This window comes from Eutrigla gurnardus (assembly GCF_963514095.1).
Source record: "Eutrigla gurnardus genome assembly, chromosome: 7".
Classification (NCBI taxonomy): Eukaryota; Metazoa; Chordata; class Actinopteri; order Perciformes; family Triglidae; genus Eutrigla; species Eutrigla gurnardus.
Window position 1 is genome coordinate 14,938,496 of NC_139921.1, and position 15,014 is coordinate 14,953,509.

The 15,014-nt window shown below is 42.7% G+C and overlaps 1 protein-coding gene across 1 annotated transcript in view; it reads right to left on the reverse strand.

The window, feature by feature from the left end:
- Positions 1-15,014, reverse strand: part of LOC311015864 (scavenger receptor cysteine-rich type 1 protein M130-like) — a gene marked incomplete at its 3' end in the record, with an annotated part of 214,626 nt that overhangs the window by 182,645 nt on the left and 16,967 nt on the right. Inside the window, exons 4-5 of the mRNA XM_084013304.1 lie at positions 11,145-11,450; positions 5,527-5,814 (exon numbers count right to left, since the gene is read on the reverse strand). Coding sequence (XP_083869430.1) covers positions 5,527-5,814; positions 11,145-11,262 — 406 coding nt within the window. The 5' untranslated portion in view covers positions 11,263-11,450. The remainder of the gene's footprint in view (positions 1-5,526; positions 5,815-11,144; positions 11,451-15,014) is intronic.

Sequence of the window (15,014 nt, forward strand, 5' to 3'; positions counted from 1 at the left end):
GCGCAGAAGAATCTTTGTTTTCCTCCCAGCTTATCCATAAGACCCACTGTGCAGAAAGACGCAGTACTTCCTGGATCTAAAAAGGCGTATGTTTCAACTGACCTTTGACCCTTGCTCGATTTGACTCTGACTGGTACGATGGCAAGTTTACAATCCTGGTCACCGGCCCCAATGAGACCACTAGTTTGCACTTCAACCACACTGTCGTCTGCTGCCTTTACAGAGATGTTCTTGTCTTCCTTTTCAGTTTCCCTTTGATGGATGTGCAACATACTGGGGTGCCGTGAACCACATATTTTGCATAAAAGACGCTTCCTGCACTCTCTGCTGATGTGCCCAGTGCATAAACAGCCAAAGCAAACTCCTTTAGTTTTCAGGAAATTATTCTTTTCGCTGTGAGCTTTCCTCTCCAATAAAGTATACGACTCCAGTGTATGTCCTCGGTTTTTACAGTAGAGGCAGACCTTCTGATATCCATCCCTCTTGTTGTCTGGTGGAGGCCCTTTAACTGTTGTAACAGTGGTGGCAAAACTGCTCCCCCCAACCTTTGAACGAGGCATGGATTTTACTCTGCCGCTCTCCTTGACTGCCACCAGTGTTGGAGCATCCTGTATGTCTCCAAACACAGGGTCCATAACAATCTTCACTTGGCGTTCAATGAAGGTTACAATATCAAAAAACATAGCTCTGCGCCGACACCTTTCCTGTATGTCACAAGTTGATGTACGCCACTTGTCTCTAAGCTTGTATGGTAGCTTCTTTATCACACTGAGCATGTTTGCTGATGTATTCAGATCACACAGATTATATATATCTTTCATGGCATTACAACATCCACGTAAGAACAGGCTGAATGCTTGTAAAGCCTTTGTGTCTTCTGATTTAATTGATGGCCATGATAATATTTTATTCATGTAAGCAGATGCTATGACATGATCATTCCCAAAATGTTCATGGAGTAAAGCCTTTGCTGTAGCATATCCATTTCCGTCAGTCATATGTTGACAGCTTCTGATTTACTGCTGTGGCTGCCCCCTGGTGTATTGGTCCAGGTAGTGCAGGCAGTCCACTCCATTGGCTGCCCTTTGTTCTATTGTTTGTTCAAATGACTACATAAAGGCATGATATTGCAATGGATTGCCGTCAAAGATGTGAATGTCCCTTTTAAGCAGTGATGCTTGACTTTGCGGCTGCACCAGCATTGATGTTATTTCATTTTGTTTTTCCATTATAGACATGATGTTATGTTCACTGCTGATGTTCCTGAAAGAAGGTGCATTAGCATTTTGAAGATGAAACACTGGGGGCACTGCATCCTTAAAAGCTGTGGTTTTGTTGGTACCAAAGGCCCCTGATCTTGCACCTCCAAAGCCCTCCTCCATCCTTTCCATCTTTATGTGGTACAAAAGGTTCTGCTTGGATATTAAGTCCTTTCTCAAAATAAGACTCCATGCCATCCAGTTTCTCAGAAGAAGCACTCCTTACACTTGATCCAGAGGTTCTCAAAACATTTATCTTTGCCATGGATGCGGCTATCTCTGCTTCAAGTTGGAGCCGTTACTTTTGTTTCCTTATTCGCTCTTCTTGTTCTTCAAGAGCATGCTTTTCATTGAGCAACTTTTGCCGAGCGAGCTAGGCAGCCATGTCAGCCTCAGCTCTGAGACGTGCAGATACAGTTGATGACACATTAGACTTTTGGCTATTTTTCACACTGCCTTGATTTGAAATGCTGTCACATGGTGCTATTTCATCCTGATCATCATTTTGAGGATTTTGGTGAAATTGAGGCTTTATTATAGGCCTAAGTATAAGGCAACACAGTTGTTGATCCAGTTCTGTCCAAATGGACAGTTCTTTTAAGGCCATTATAATATTTTGCAAAAGACCTTACAGAAATAGACAACTTGCAGCAGTGCTAAAGTTTAAGAGTTGTTTCAGATCAATTGTTGACACACTAGGTCTAGGCTACATTTGCCTTACTGGTTTAGAGTTGTAGGCTATAGACCAACTGATCCTCTGAGCATCATGTAGTGAAATGGGTCAATAGCATCAGCTATTGACATTGTAACTTTTTCATATCTTGAGCCGCATGGGTTCAATTCCAACCCTTTTCATTGATCCACACCTCAATTTTTCATCTGTCGTAAATATGATTTGAACTTTTGTGTATAGGCTCGTCGCCTATTTGAGTCAAGGTGCACATAAATGTTTGAGCCAAACCAAGCAAGGATGCGATGAGAGAGAAAGATAGAGTCACCATCCGATCAAGGGTATACCAGTTGGTTTAGAAGTTTTTGTCCCGGAATCCGTGCATTGGCATAGGCTAATTGATGAGGTTAAATCATACTGATGCAGTGGGGTTGTGTAATGTGGTGTAATGAAATGATAGAGTGCATGAAAGACGCTTCATCGAAGCACAATAAGGCTAAATCAATCGTAACAAGTTATTTCACATCATTCCAATGACTTGTTAGCTGTTAGATTAAGCCAGTTGTCTGTGGTTGTATAGCATAGTAGGGAGAGGATTGCGCTATGGATCATTGCTTTTATGTGTGTGATAAGGGGTTCTAATCCCGCTAGGCACATTTTTAATAAACATAATCGCAACTCTTTTTTTGCCCTCAGAATGTGATAATACTGTATCACTCAGTCCAGACTGTCCTCCTCGAGAAAACGACCACATAGGTCGTGTGTCAAGCACCGAATTACGACCATATGTTACGTTTCAAAATAGCGCGCCCTCTAGCGGTCAAGTAAATATCGACACTCCGGTGTCTCAGACGATCGCCCCCCGTCAATCATCGGCAGAGACCCCCCCCACACGTCGACCTAAACCTACCCCCCCCCCCCCCCCCCCCGCGCGTGCGCGGACGATTGCCCCTCGTCAATCATCGGCAGAGACCCCCTCCACACGTCGACCTAACCCTAACCTTAACCACTACTATCGTTGCGGAAGAATCTCCGCAATACGCTCCCAGAGGTCGTATTTGAGGACGTGACACACGACCTATTTGGTCGTATGAGTTGGAGGGCTTGTTGCTCAGTCGTACAGTTGGATAAAGTCCAGTTTTATTGACATGAAAACATACAAGTAGTCCGAATACGTTGATGAAAAAGTAGCGAATCTGCCGACCACATCTGGAAGATACCAGTTGGTGTGGAACCAGACGGCTTGTTACACCGGCTGATGCACTGAGCCGTCCGTGTGTGCGATTCATTATTCAATTTCCATTTGCGCATTCATCCGTAAGTGATTTGCCAACTCATTCGCGGCTCCGGTCTAATTTAGTTTGTCTCATTTTGCTGACAATGTTAGGCGACTACGGTTGTAACAATAGTGGTCGCCGAGAGGCTAAGCGAGGGAAACACTTCTTAATAATAAAAACTAAGCTCCAGAGGAATGTCGATTCACATATTTATTGAGCCAAAAAAAAAAAAAAACATAGGCAGTGAAACAATCCCACATGAAGGCTATAATTGTCCAAAAACAGTGTAAATTAGCGGTCAGCAAAGTAGGACCTTCCCCCCTCACCCTCTCAGTTCATTCATTAACAGTGATGGGAATAACGCCGTTACTTTTTTCAGTAACGAGTAATCTAATTGATTACTCATCTCATTATTATAACGCCATTATCGTTACTGCCAAAAAATGTGTCGCGGTACTTCATTGAAGGCAGAAAAAAACAAATGTTACGCTATATTAAACAGAGACGCGTCGAGCACTAGGACCAAGGCCGCTCAAGCTGAAGCCTGTGTGATTGGCCGGCCCCACCGTCACTCCGTCTTGCTTGCACACCGGTCTGCTAGTCTGCGGTCAGGAGTCCTACAGGAGTCCGCTACTGGAAGTTACGAGTTTGTTCTGCCTGGTTCACGCCAGCTAGAAGGATTGTAAAATCAGAGGTTTCATTTACATCATCGTTTGAATCGGTGTCCGTGTGCGTATGTGCGCGCGTGCGCGTGTATGTGCGTTTGCTAATTAGACGCAGCCAGGATGTCTAAAAAAAGAAAAGTGGACATAAGAGACTTCTTTAGAAGTCAAAGTGTAAGTTACTCAAAGAAATGCGTTACACCCATCCTGCAACACCTTCACTGGCTCCCAATAAAGCAGCATATCCACTTCATGATTCTCCTCATCATTTACAAAGCTCTCCATAATCTGATCAATAAAATGTATTGTTATTATTGTTGTTATTATAACTATTGGATTAGAATTGGGTGATAATGTTTTGCTACATGATTTACAACCAGTCAAACCAAAAAAGGGAACAGTAAACTTAAAAGTAGAAAACTAGAAGAACTACTAGAAAACACAGTGAACTGAAAGAGTTAGAGTTTTATTAAAAATACTTGTGCCCCCCCCACCTCTGAAATCAAAATTTCGTCCTTGCACACAACATTACGTAAAAACATACGTACAGTATGTCTCCTGTTTTTTCCCCCTAATTTACACTACAAGAGTAAATATATGTATTATTTATTTTTGGTACATTGCTTAACAAGAATAATTTTATTTTGCTTAGTTGTGACCTGTTGAGGTGCAATAAATATCAAAAGTTCCAAAAGATATATTGTGTTATTTTTATCAATCCACTATAAGCATAGTAATTATAATATCTCCAATAAAATTGTTTAGATTTGTGCACTGTGGATTTCTGCTTGTAATGTATTGAGTATCCATTTCATTATAATATTCAGATTTATCATAAATAATTGAACACGCACATGTATTTTAAGTTCAGTCAAAGAGGGATGTAGATGGGGTCCAAATTATTTGAAACATCAGTATTTAAAAATGATTTGAAAGTAATGCAATAGTTACTTTCCAATGTAACTTGTTACTTTTAGAATTTGTAACTCAGTAACTACTTTAGTTACTTTCTGTGAGAAGTAACTAGTACTTTAACTAGTTACTTTTGTAATGGGAATTTTGGATGTTTGTACTTTATAATCAGAATATTTGTCAGGCCAGACGTCGATCCGCATCTCCTCATCTGACTGTTATGCTATGACGAAAATGAATGCCTGTTTGTAGATGATATGAACATGAGTGCCACATTGACATAAGATAATTTCAGGACTATGACGCCTGTGTTCTGTAAATCTTGACCTTGCCTGTACATCTTGTCTTTGTAAGATAGGACATGATCCGTCCTTTGTCCATGGTTCCTCCTCCTTAAAAGGGAGATTGTGGTTGGACTCAGGGTCGTTCCTGCTGATTCTGAACCTTTGCATCAGAAGGCAGGGGTGAACAGTACTTTCTTCTGCAGATGAGAATACTTAAACCTCGGAGAAAAAGCTGATCCTGGTTGTTGATCTTTATTGGGCAGATTCATTTTTCCACAACACTTTTTTAGAGTAACTTGCCCAACACTGTTCATTAACAACAGGTGAAGAACAGCTGATTTTACAACTCTGTTGACGTACCACCCCAACTGACTCCTCCCCGGATGTGACACACAAAAAACACTACATGGCACCTACAACAGTCATTGATGATGTCATAGATGATGTCACTGAGGGGCTTACCTGAGCAGGTGAGATCCAGGATGAAGGAATAGGAATCTGAGGTTGCACACTCCCTCAGAGTAGATCCAGAATGAACACAGTCAGAGCTGATCCACCAAACAGGTCTGTCTGAGGACTCCTTTCTCTGTCCTACAGAAACAGCAGAGCCACAGTCCAGCTCTCTACAGACAACACCTGCATCCTTCAGGGTCCAGTCATAGCCATACACTGGTCTCCAGTCTCCCTGTCTCACCTCCAGTGTTCCAGCACAGCGACTGGCTCCTCCCACCAACCTGACATCATCAGGCTCTGAACAGAAAGAAGAGAGTCGTCAGTGAAATAAGTACATTTAATAAAGAAAAGATTAAACTAAACGTATTTCTTTTTCTCTCTCTTTACCTGTTGAGTTGTGATTTACTCCCACCTGGAGTCCTGGAGAAACACAAACATACATATTATTTTAATTGAATGAAATAGAAATCAACAAACGTATTTTCAAATGATGTTGAAGAGAGCGAATGTCTGGTCAACTGCTCTTTGAAAATCCTGCTCCTTCCTGTCGGTTTGTGTCCACTCATGCATCCATCCTTCTGAGGAGAAGCAGATGACGGAGGGAGACAGGAAAGAGACAGACAGCAGATGATTGAGGGAGACAAGAGAGAGACAGACAGCAGATGATGGAGGGAGATGTAGGAACATGCCAGTTCCTTTAAATCCTCAACTATCAGCATTCATTTTATTGATGAACCAACAATGAAAATAATAAAACTCATGGATTAGAGTTGTACTTCTCCCCCTCTCTTGGGAGAAGACTTTGTGAAACAGACTCACTGAAACCCCCACAGGAAGAAACTCAACAGGGTCATTAAACCGCCTCAGGGTGAAATAAAGCAGATCTCCTGAGGATGTTAAATTCCTGCTGACCCAGTGGTCAGGACCCGTGGAATTTTTATTTTATTTTTATTTAGTTTATTTGATAGGGACAATGCAGGTTAACATAGTAACATTTCCACTCATTACAAACAAGTTAATGTGACTGATGTGCTGCATACAGAGATTATAGCTGATGCTAGTTTCCAACTCCCGTCCCTAGTTAGGCTTTCAATAGAAGAAAGAAGGTAATAATAAAGATATCAAAATTACATAACAGATTAAAATATACAATACATCTAAAATCATAACAAGTCATGACCCATTTAAAAATGCATACAGCTCTGATTTTCTTTAAGCCAGACTTTAACATTTGTATAAAAAATCTTAATGTCTTGGGTTAGTTTTAGTTTGGTCGGTAGTGCATTCCACATCTGGGAACCCTTTATGGAAAAGGCTGATTGCCCAAAGGAGGTCTTACGACGTGAGATTTTACAATTATCACTTGCCGTACCCCTGGTGATCCTATCACTATGTCTGCTGAAAAGGCTGCACAGCACATTTGGTGCCAAGTTCTGCAAACACTTAAAAACCATTTTGACAGACGAAAACTTTAGGAAATCATCAAAACTAAGCAATTTATATTGCTTCAAAATGTGACAGTGATGCCACTTTATAGGTTTCTTAGCCATTATTTTTAAGGTTTGGTTATACAAAGATGCAATTAACTTAATTGTAGTCGGAGAGGCCTGACTCCACACTGTAACACGATACGACATATGAGAAAAAAATCATGGCATGCATATAAAGCTGAGCTGCTTTGATTGGTATATGATGTCTAATTAGTTTGAAGCAAACTTGTCAAACTTAAGTCTGGAATCCAGAACTACACCCAAATATTTAAAATCTTTTACCATCTCAATTTCCTCTCCCTGCAATGTTATGCAAAAATCTTCTGATTGTGGTGTGTTTTTGATGGAGAAACACATGGAAACTGTCTTTTTCTTATTTAGGGTGAGCTTATTATCATAAAGCCAATCACATACCCTGCTCAAAAATGAAAATAAAATCTCAGCTGCCTCACTAGATGTCTTAGCTGACGCGTATATGACTGTGTCGTCTGCATAAAGCTGACAACCAGCCCCCGGACAGCTTCAGGCAGGTCGTTTATGTAAAGACTAAAAAGCAACAGCCCCAGGATTGAGTCTTGGGGAATGCCAATATTATTATGTTGAGGAACCAACTTTTTTTGGTCGATCCTCACACATTGCTTTCTTGAATGTAAATAGGAAGCAAACCAGCTGAGAGCTTGTTTGGAAAATTAATTTTTACAGCTTTGATAGCAGTATGTCGTGGTTGACAGTGTCAAACACCTTCTTTAGGTCGAGAAACACTGCACCCACGACATTACCCCCATCCATAATACGCTTACGATTTTCAACAAAAAAACTAATCGCTGTTTCTGTGGAGTGTTTATGTCTAAACCCGAACTGCTCAGGATATAGAAGTTGGTTTGACTCTAAATAGCCAACTAGTTGTTCTGTCACAACTTTTTCCAAAATCTTAGACAGTGCAGGGAGTATAGAAATTGGACGATAATTACATAGCTGGTCCGTGTCCCCTGATTTAAAGATGGGAGAAACAACAGCTGTTTTCCATTGATCTGGAAACCTTCCTGATGTTATAGAAAGATTTATTAAATGAGTTAATGGTTTTATGATTGAGGAACTATGCTGCTTAATAAAAGCTGTGTCCAAGTTAGACACATCTTTGGATTTTGAGCTAGTTAACTTGTCTAATATTTTGCTGATTTTAGTTTCGTTGACCTCTCTGATGTAAAATGAATTGGGTAAATCTTCCCTTTCAATGTTATTTAGTGATAGAGGATCAAAACTTTGAGCAAGTTCCTCCACTGACTGGATAAAAAAACGATTAAACTCGGTTGCAATAAGCATACTATCTGTTGTTGGTTGTCCACCGATCCTCAGTTCTCTTATCTTATTATGCTTGTACCTTATTTGTTAGTTTGTTTAAATGCTTCCAAAGGGATGCAGAATTGCCTTTGGCCTCCTCTATTAACTGAGAGAAATAGGAAGCTTTTGCCTTTCTTAAAGCCATTGTCACTTTATTTCTAAGTCCTTTGTGTAGGGGCCACAGCCCCACGATTCTCGGATGTGACTTCTCAACGAACGAAAGATGAACTATTCACCTTTAAAAATACAGACAAAGGTCCCCTCGCAGCAGATGAGTAAACATTCTCCTTCAGGTCACTGGACCGACCTGGAGGAAATGGAGGCCGCTTTATGGCTCGGTTAGAGTATTTACGAACCCTTAAATCAGAGCATCCACAAGTTCTCCACGCACCCCCGAACAAGAAGGACCAGACCTTCAGAGTCACCAGACTTTGAGGCACCTAAACACATCTGGAAACTGATTAACACCTTTGTTTGACAGAGAGCCTCGATTGAAGTATAAAGGATAACACCGTATCTCTTCCTCACCATTTGCTCCCAAGGCATGGTGAAGTCCCCTTCCTCCCCTCTTGGGAGTCATAAACTAATGACCTGGTCTGCTGGCATGCAGAGAGAGGTCACATGAACTCTGCAGGAAATCATGTTCACATTTTGACCAATCCAAGAAAAGGATGAGATATGTGTTCAACATTAGTTTAGAACCATCCATAATAATCATTGAAGAATTATAAGCCTACTGGTGAACTTCCCGTCGTTCTACGCCAAAGGACAGAGAAGTTACCAAAATTGCTAAAAATTAACATTGTCATTGTAATGGACTTAACTACTGCACTCACGCAGTCAGACGAAAATATGTTTGCTTATTAATCTGCCCGCATCACCAAGGACAAGATGCTTACTATGTTACCAAACTTGTTTGGGCTAGCTTGATAGGTTTGCATTTGTGTGTGTTGGATCAAAGTTCCTTTCAACTCTATCAAAAATATTTAGTTCAAAATGATTTGTACAGAGAAATGTTTACAGTTAATGTTTCATTCATTTTTACCTATTTTTCTGTGTGAGAACCATATGCAATGTGTTATGAGGCAAATTTGACCATAAGGGTGAGATTGTGTGTGATCAGCATATTATATACATTTAGGGAATCGCATTATGAGTGATTCTATTGGAGGCCGTCCTGGACGGCCCCTCCTCAGGATTGGGTTCAACTAAAATCACGCCGCCGCGTGTAGCATAAAGACAGAATGTTTCCAATAGCTCGTCGAGTAGAGTTGGAGAGGGGGGTTGAGAATCAACGTCACACCACCGGTCGCTTCCCAGCAGCAGCAACCTGAGGATGAGACAGCCCAGACCAGACGACACCAGCTACGAAAACCACTGCAGAGCGGCGCTCACGGTCCTGAACTATCCCTCGGCAGACGGCCTGCAAACTGTAGTGCTCTAATTCACCGACGGGAAGAGTCACTGCTTGGGGTTCCGAGGAAAAGCTGAGACCACGCTGCAGAATGTAAAACCGACACATTCTGGTGAAACTAATTAATAGCGTTCTCTAATATCTTATATCCGTTGAGGCATTGCTTTATTACTAAGAAAGTCCAACTTCTTAGGAGAAACACACACTTGTCCTCATCGCCAAACTCCCTATCTTCATGATTAATCAATTTCTTTCAGTTATATATACTTCTTGTGTTTTATGTGTTTAAAATGATTCCACTTATCCTCTTTTATTCCCTTTGTTTAAACCTTAGTTAATCAATAAATACCCCTAAATCATAAAGTCGTTGTCCGTGGATATTTCTCCTGTGCAGAATACAAAGATCCCTATTTCAAGAGCTTATGATCTGAGGAAATTACACTGATTTATTAAATTATATTGATTAATTGTTAATTAATTAATAAGTGGTCATTAGAGGCATTAAAGTGAACTCTATAAAGTTCTGCCCGACCAACAGATGGTGCCCCTTTTTACGAGAGCAGGTATTAAATTTGTATATTAATAAACATTGATATACATATTTTAATATCGTCCTTAGTTTCCTTACATACATAGTTTACGTAGGTACATACTTCGCTACAGAGACAAGAGAGAGACAGACAGCAGATGATGGAGGGAGACAAGAGAGACAGACAGCAGATGATGGAGGGAGACAAGAGAGAGACAGACAGCAGATGATGGAGGGAGACAAGAGAGAGACAGACAGGTGTATCTTGCCAGGTGAAGCTCAGCAGTCTATGGAGGGTCTGAAGTTGCCAGAAACCAGCCAAATTCTCTACATTCTAGGACGTCATTGTCCTGGAGAACTTTACAGTTCAGTCCAGTGGAAACCACTGACTGTCACTGGGACAGAGGAAGGAACATACTGGGAACCTTGCTGTCATAGATAATGTCATAGATGATGTCACTGAGGGGCTTACCCGAGCAGGTGAGATTCACGATGGAGGACGAGGAGAATGATCCTGCACACTCCCTCAGAGTGGATCCAACATGAACACAGTGAGACCAGATCCACCACACAGGTCTGTCTGAGGACTCCTTTCTCCGTCCTACAGAAACAGCAGAGCCACAGTCCAGCTCTCTACAGACAACAGCTGCTTCCTCCAGGGTCCAGTCATAGCCATACACTGGTCTCCAGTCTCCCTGTCTCACCTCCAGTGTTCCAGCACAGTGACTGGCTCCTCCCACCAACCTGACATCATCAGGCTCTGAACAGAAAGAAGAGAGTCGTCAGTCAAAGAGCAACGTGAGTTTGATGAGAACAGAAATGAACCAGATCAAAGCTGCAGCTCCTCTTCTACCTGAGCAGGTGAGTCCAACAGCTTTGCCAGGTGAGCAGGTGTTTCTATCTGAGCCTGAGCTTCTACAGTCCAGGAGAGCAGACTCATGGCCTCCACACTGGAACTCTTTGGTCCACATTGGAGCCCCCACGTCTCCATAGAGCACCCCCTGGAGGACTGAAGGAGTCCCACAGCCAAGCTCCCTACAGACCACCTCTGCATCCTGCTGGCCAAAGTCAGCTTCACACACTGAGGACCACCACTGGTTGGACTTCACCTCCAGTCTGCCTGAGCACAGACTAGTCCCATCCAGCAGCCTGACAGAGTCTGGAGAGATGATAGAAGATCAAATAGAGAGAGAGAAAAGACACCAGACACCAGAGAAAAAGATGACATGAAACTATTCAGTGATTCAAACTGGACTCAACACAATTCCACCATGAGTTCATCATTTACAGTTTTTCTCAATTGCTTTGCCACAATTCTCAAGAGATAATGAATATTTTCAAAACAACAAGTGTAAACCTCAAAACCACTGGCCACTGCTTCCAAACAGATTATCATTTCTCATTCTTATGAACAAATGGCAAATGTTTTAGCACATATATGCAAATGAGTACAATTATCTATAGTTTGCACCATTAATGATTGAATATATCTTGCTGATCAAAACTGATCATGTTGCTTATCAGTTGAATAGCTGTTCTCTTCAAAACCTGTATGAATTATTTCATGGTGTGAGTCATCACATGCACAATAGTCCATTCAATTATCTAAATGTGTTGGCATATGAACATCATTGGGCCCTATTATGGCGGACTGAAGCGTGAAGCCTCAAGTGTCTTTGTGGGCGGATCTCGGACATTGTTGCTATTATAACGGCGGATAAATGACTCTTGCCAGACACAGATCTAAAAAGGGTTGGTCTTCAGTGGCTTCGTTACTAATCGGCGTGTTTTGGGCGTAACATGCAATAAACCAATCAGAGTGTCATCTCCCATTCCCTTCAAGAGCGAGAGGTGCTTCTTCCATGGCTGATTGCTATTATAGTGGTAGATTTACCGGGAGCACGGGCAGAGCGGTTCACTGCAGAGGAGGTTGATGTGCTGGTAAGGGCAGTAATAGCCTAATAAGTGTGTGTGTGTGTGTGTGTGTGTGTGTGTGTGTGTGTGTGTGTGTGTGTGTGTGTGTGTGTGTGTGTGTGTGTGTGTGTGTGTGTGTGCGTGTGTGTGCCATGGAAGACCGGCCTGCGTCCACACATAGTTGAGCCTCCCCTCCCCTTCGTCTCCCTGCCTCCTCCATCCTCTCCTCCACACACCACTGGGAGTATCGCGGTTTCACCCTGCCCTCCTCCAGACTCCACATTGACCGTGTACAGGGAAACAGTGGCGCCCTCCTTCCAAGGCGCCGCACCGTAACGGTACATTCCTCCGCTAACAGGCTGGGGGGGCGTATGCTAGATATATGCCTGTTTGTTCATATCCTCATGGACTCCACAATGATTTCCCCAGTGTTGAAATGTTTTTTCTTGTAATTATTTATGGTTTGCATTAATGGGAACTGCTGCGTCCCTGTGGATGAGAGAAGCGGGTGTACGCACATTGTGCACACGCTACATATGGCCAAGCATGCACCCTTAAAATAGCAGTAAGTTGTTAACAGTTGTGAGTTAGTTTCCTATCTTTCCGACGTGCATATCTGGCGGAAAGGTCCGCTGTGCATCGGATGGAAAATAGCGGTGATACTACGTTGGTGTTGAAAGTGTAATGTGCTGGGTGCAAGATAGGACCCAATATGTACTATGGAGTATTTTCTAACGTCCACTAAACTGGTAAATTGTCTGTCAGGAGAAACTTGAAATTCACTATCCAATGAGGAGTTTGTCCCTTCTTACATCAACCAATCACACGTCATCTGCAGTCAGCTGACAGGTGCTATTCATGAGTACGGCTGTTACCAAACATATTTATAGAGCTGGACTACAACAGAATAACCACAATGTCTGAACATGGAGGAAGCTGCTCAGGTACATAATGAACAGGGCAACTGCCTGCTGGAGGAAGAGGAGGAGGAGGAAGGACCCTGAAATTATTCCTGAAAAACATCTAAACATTCTGACACTCTAACAACTGTTATCCATTGTTCAACACTTTCAATATGTTTTCAAGCAGTAACACATCATCATCTGCAGATCCTCTATTCGGTTCCTTCTGCTCAGAGACTCCACAAACGTTGCTCTCCACACAGAGAAGTTTCAACTTTAGATTCTCTCTTATTTTCCTGAGAATAAAGCTGTGTTTAGAAACAGAGCTGTTAGATGTAAAAGCCATCGGGGCTGGACTCTCTCCTTCTAAGGAGGTGTTCAGGGTGAAGGACTCCACGTGGGAGTGGAGATACTGACGAACCCCCGACTGAGCTGCTCAGAGTTGTGGCCACTTTTGGTGCCTGCTATGGTGGCAACCAAAGAACCTGCTGGTGGAAACCAGTGGCTCAGAAAGCTGTGGAGCTGAAGAAGGAGTCCTTTCAGGCTGCTTGGTGGTCGGCCCAGAGGACTCCTGAAGCACACTTGGATGTTTCTCTCATACAGATATCTTGGTGCATTCAGCAGCTGATTTACTGACACTGAGCTCATCAGTCTGCTGCTGTTCTGGTACAATACTGTTATGATGTCATAGATCAGTGGTTTCCAAACTTTTTCTGCAGGGACTCCCCTTTGTAGATAAAAAAAATGTCATGCCCCCCCCCCCCCCCACACACACACCCATGAAATCCATTTTAATATTTTTTTTCCCCCAAATTCCGGGGCTAAAATTAAAGACACTTTTTTTCCCATCAAATTGTGTATAATCATGTGGATGATGAATCAAAACTCCATCCATCCATTGTCTACTTACATGGGGCCGGGTCGCGGGGCAGATGCCTGAGCAGGGACACCCAGACTTCCCTCTCCCCGGACATTTACTCCAGCTCCTCCGGGAGGATCCCAAGGCGTTCCCAGGCCACCCGGGCGACGTAGTCACTCCAGCGTGTCCTGGGTCTCCTCCTGGTGGGGTATGCCTGGAACACCTCCCGAGGGAGGCGTCCAGGGGGCATCCGATACAGATACCCGAGCCACCTCAGCTGGCTCCTCTCAATGTGGAGGAGCAGTGGCTCTACTTCGAGCTCCTCCCGTGGGACGGAGCTCCTCACCCTATCTCTAAGGGAGCGCCTCGCCACCCTGAGAAGGAAGCTCATTTTGGCTTCTTGTATCCGGGATCTTATTCTTTCAGTCAATACCCAAAGTTCATGACCATAGTTGAGGGTAGGAACCTAGATTGACCGGTAAATCAAGAGCTTCACCTTTCGGCTCAGCTCTCTCTTCACCATGACAGACCGATACAACGACCACATTACTGCGGCCGCCGCACCGATCCAACTGTTGATCTCATGTTCCATCCTTCCCTCACTCGTGAATAGGGGTGGGAATTGATACGTTTTTATCAATATCAATGCCATTGTCGATGCTGCCTATTGATCCAATTCCTTATCAATTCTCTTACCGATTCCTGAGTAGTTCAATAAATACTTATTTACACTATAATAGGGGATTTTAGCCCATAAATTAAAAATAAATAAAAAACGCACCTTGAATTTTTACACATTTTATTAAAAAAGCACTGCAAACCATTATAACGAAAGAAAAGCTCAACATAGAAACTTGTTTGGATTGTGTGTGTGTCTCCCGTTTGGGCAAACACGTACAAACGTAAATCAGGCTTTCCGACTGGCTGTAAAAGCCGCTGCGGGAGCAAATACGAATGTCCGATGCATAAACGTAACTCTATACGTCACTAGCAAGATGCCGGATGAGAAGTTGATCGATATACATAAACAAATGGGGGAAATGCGCCA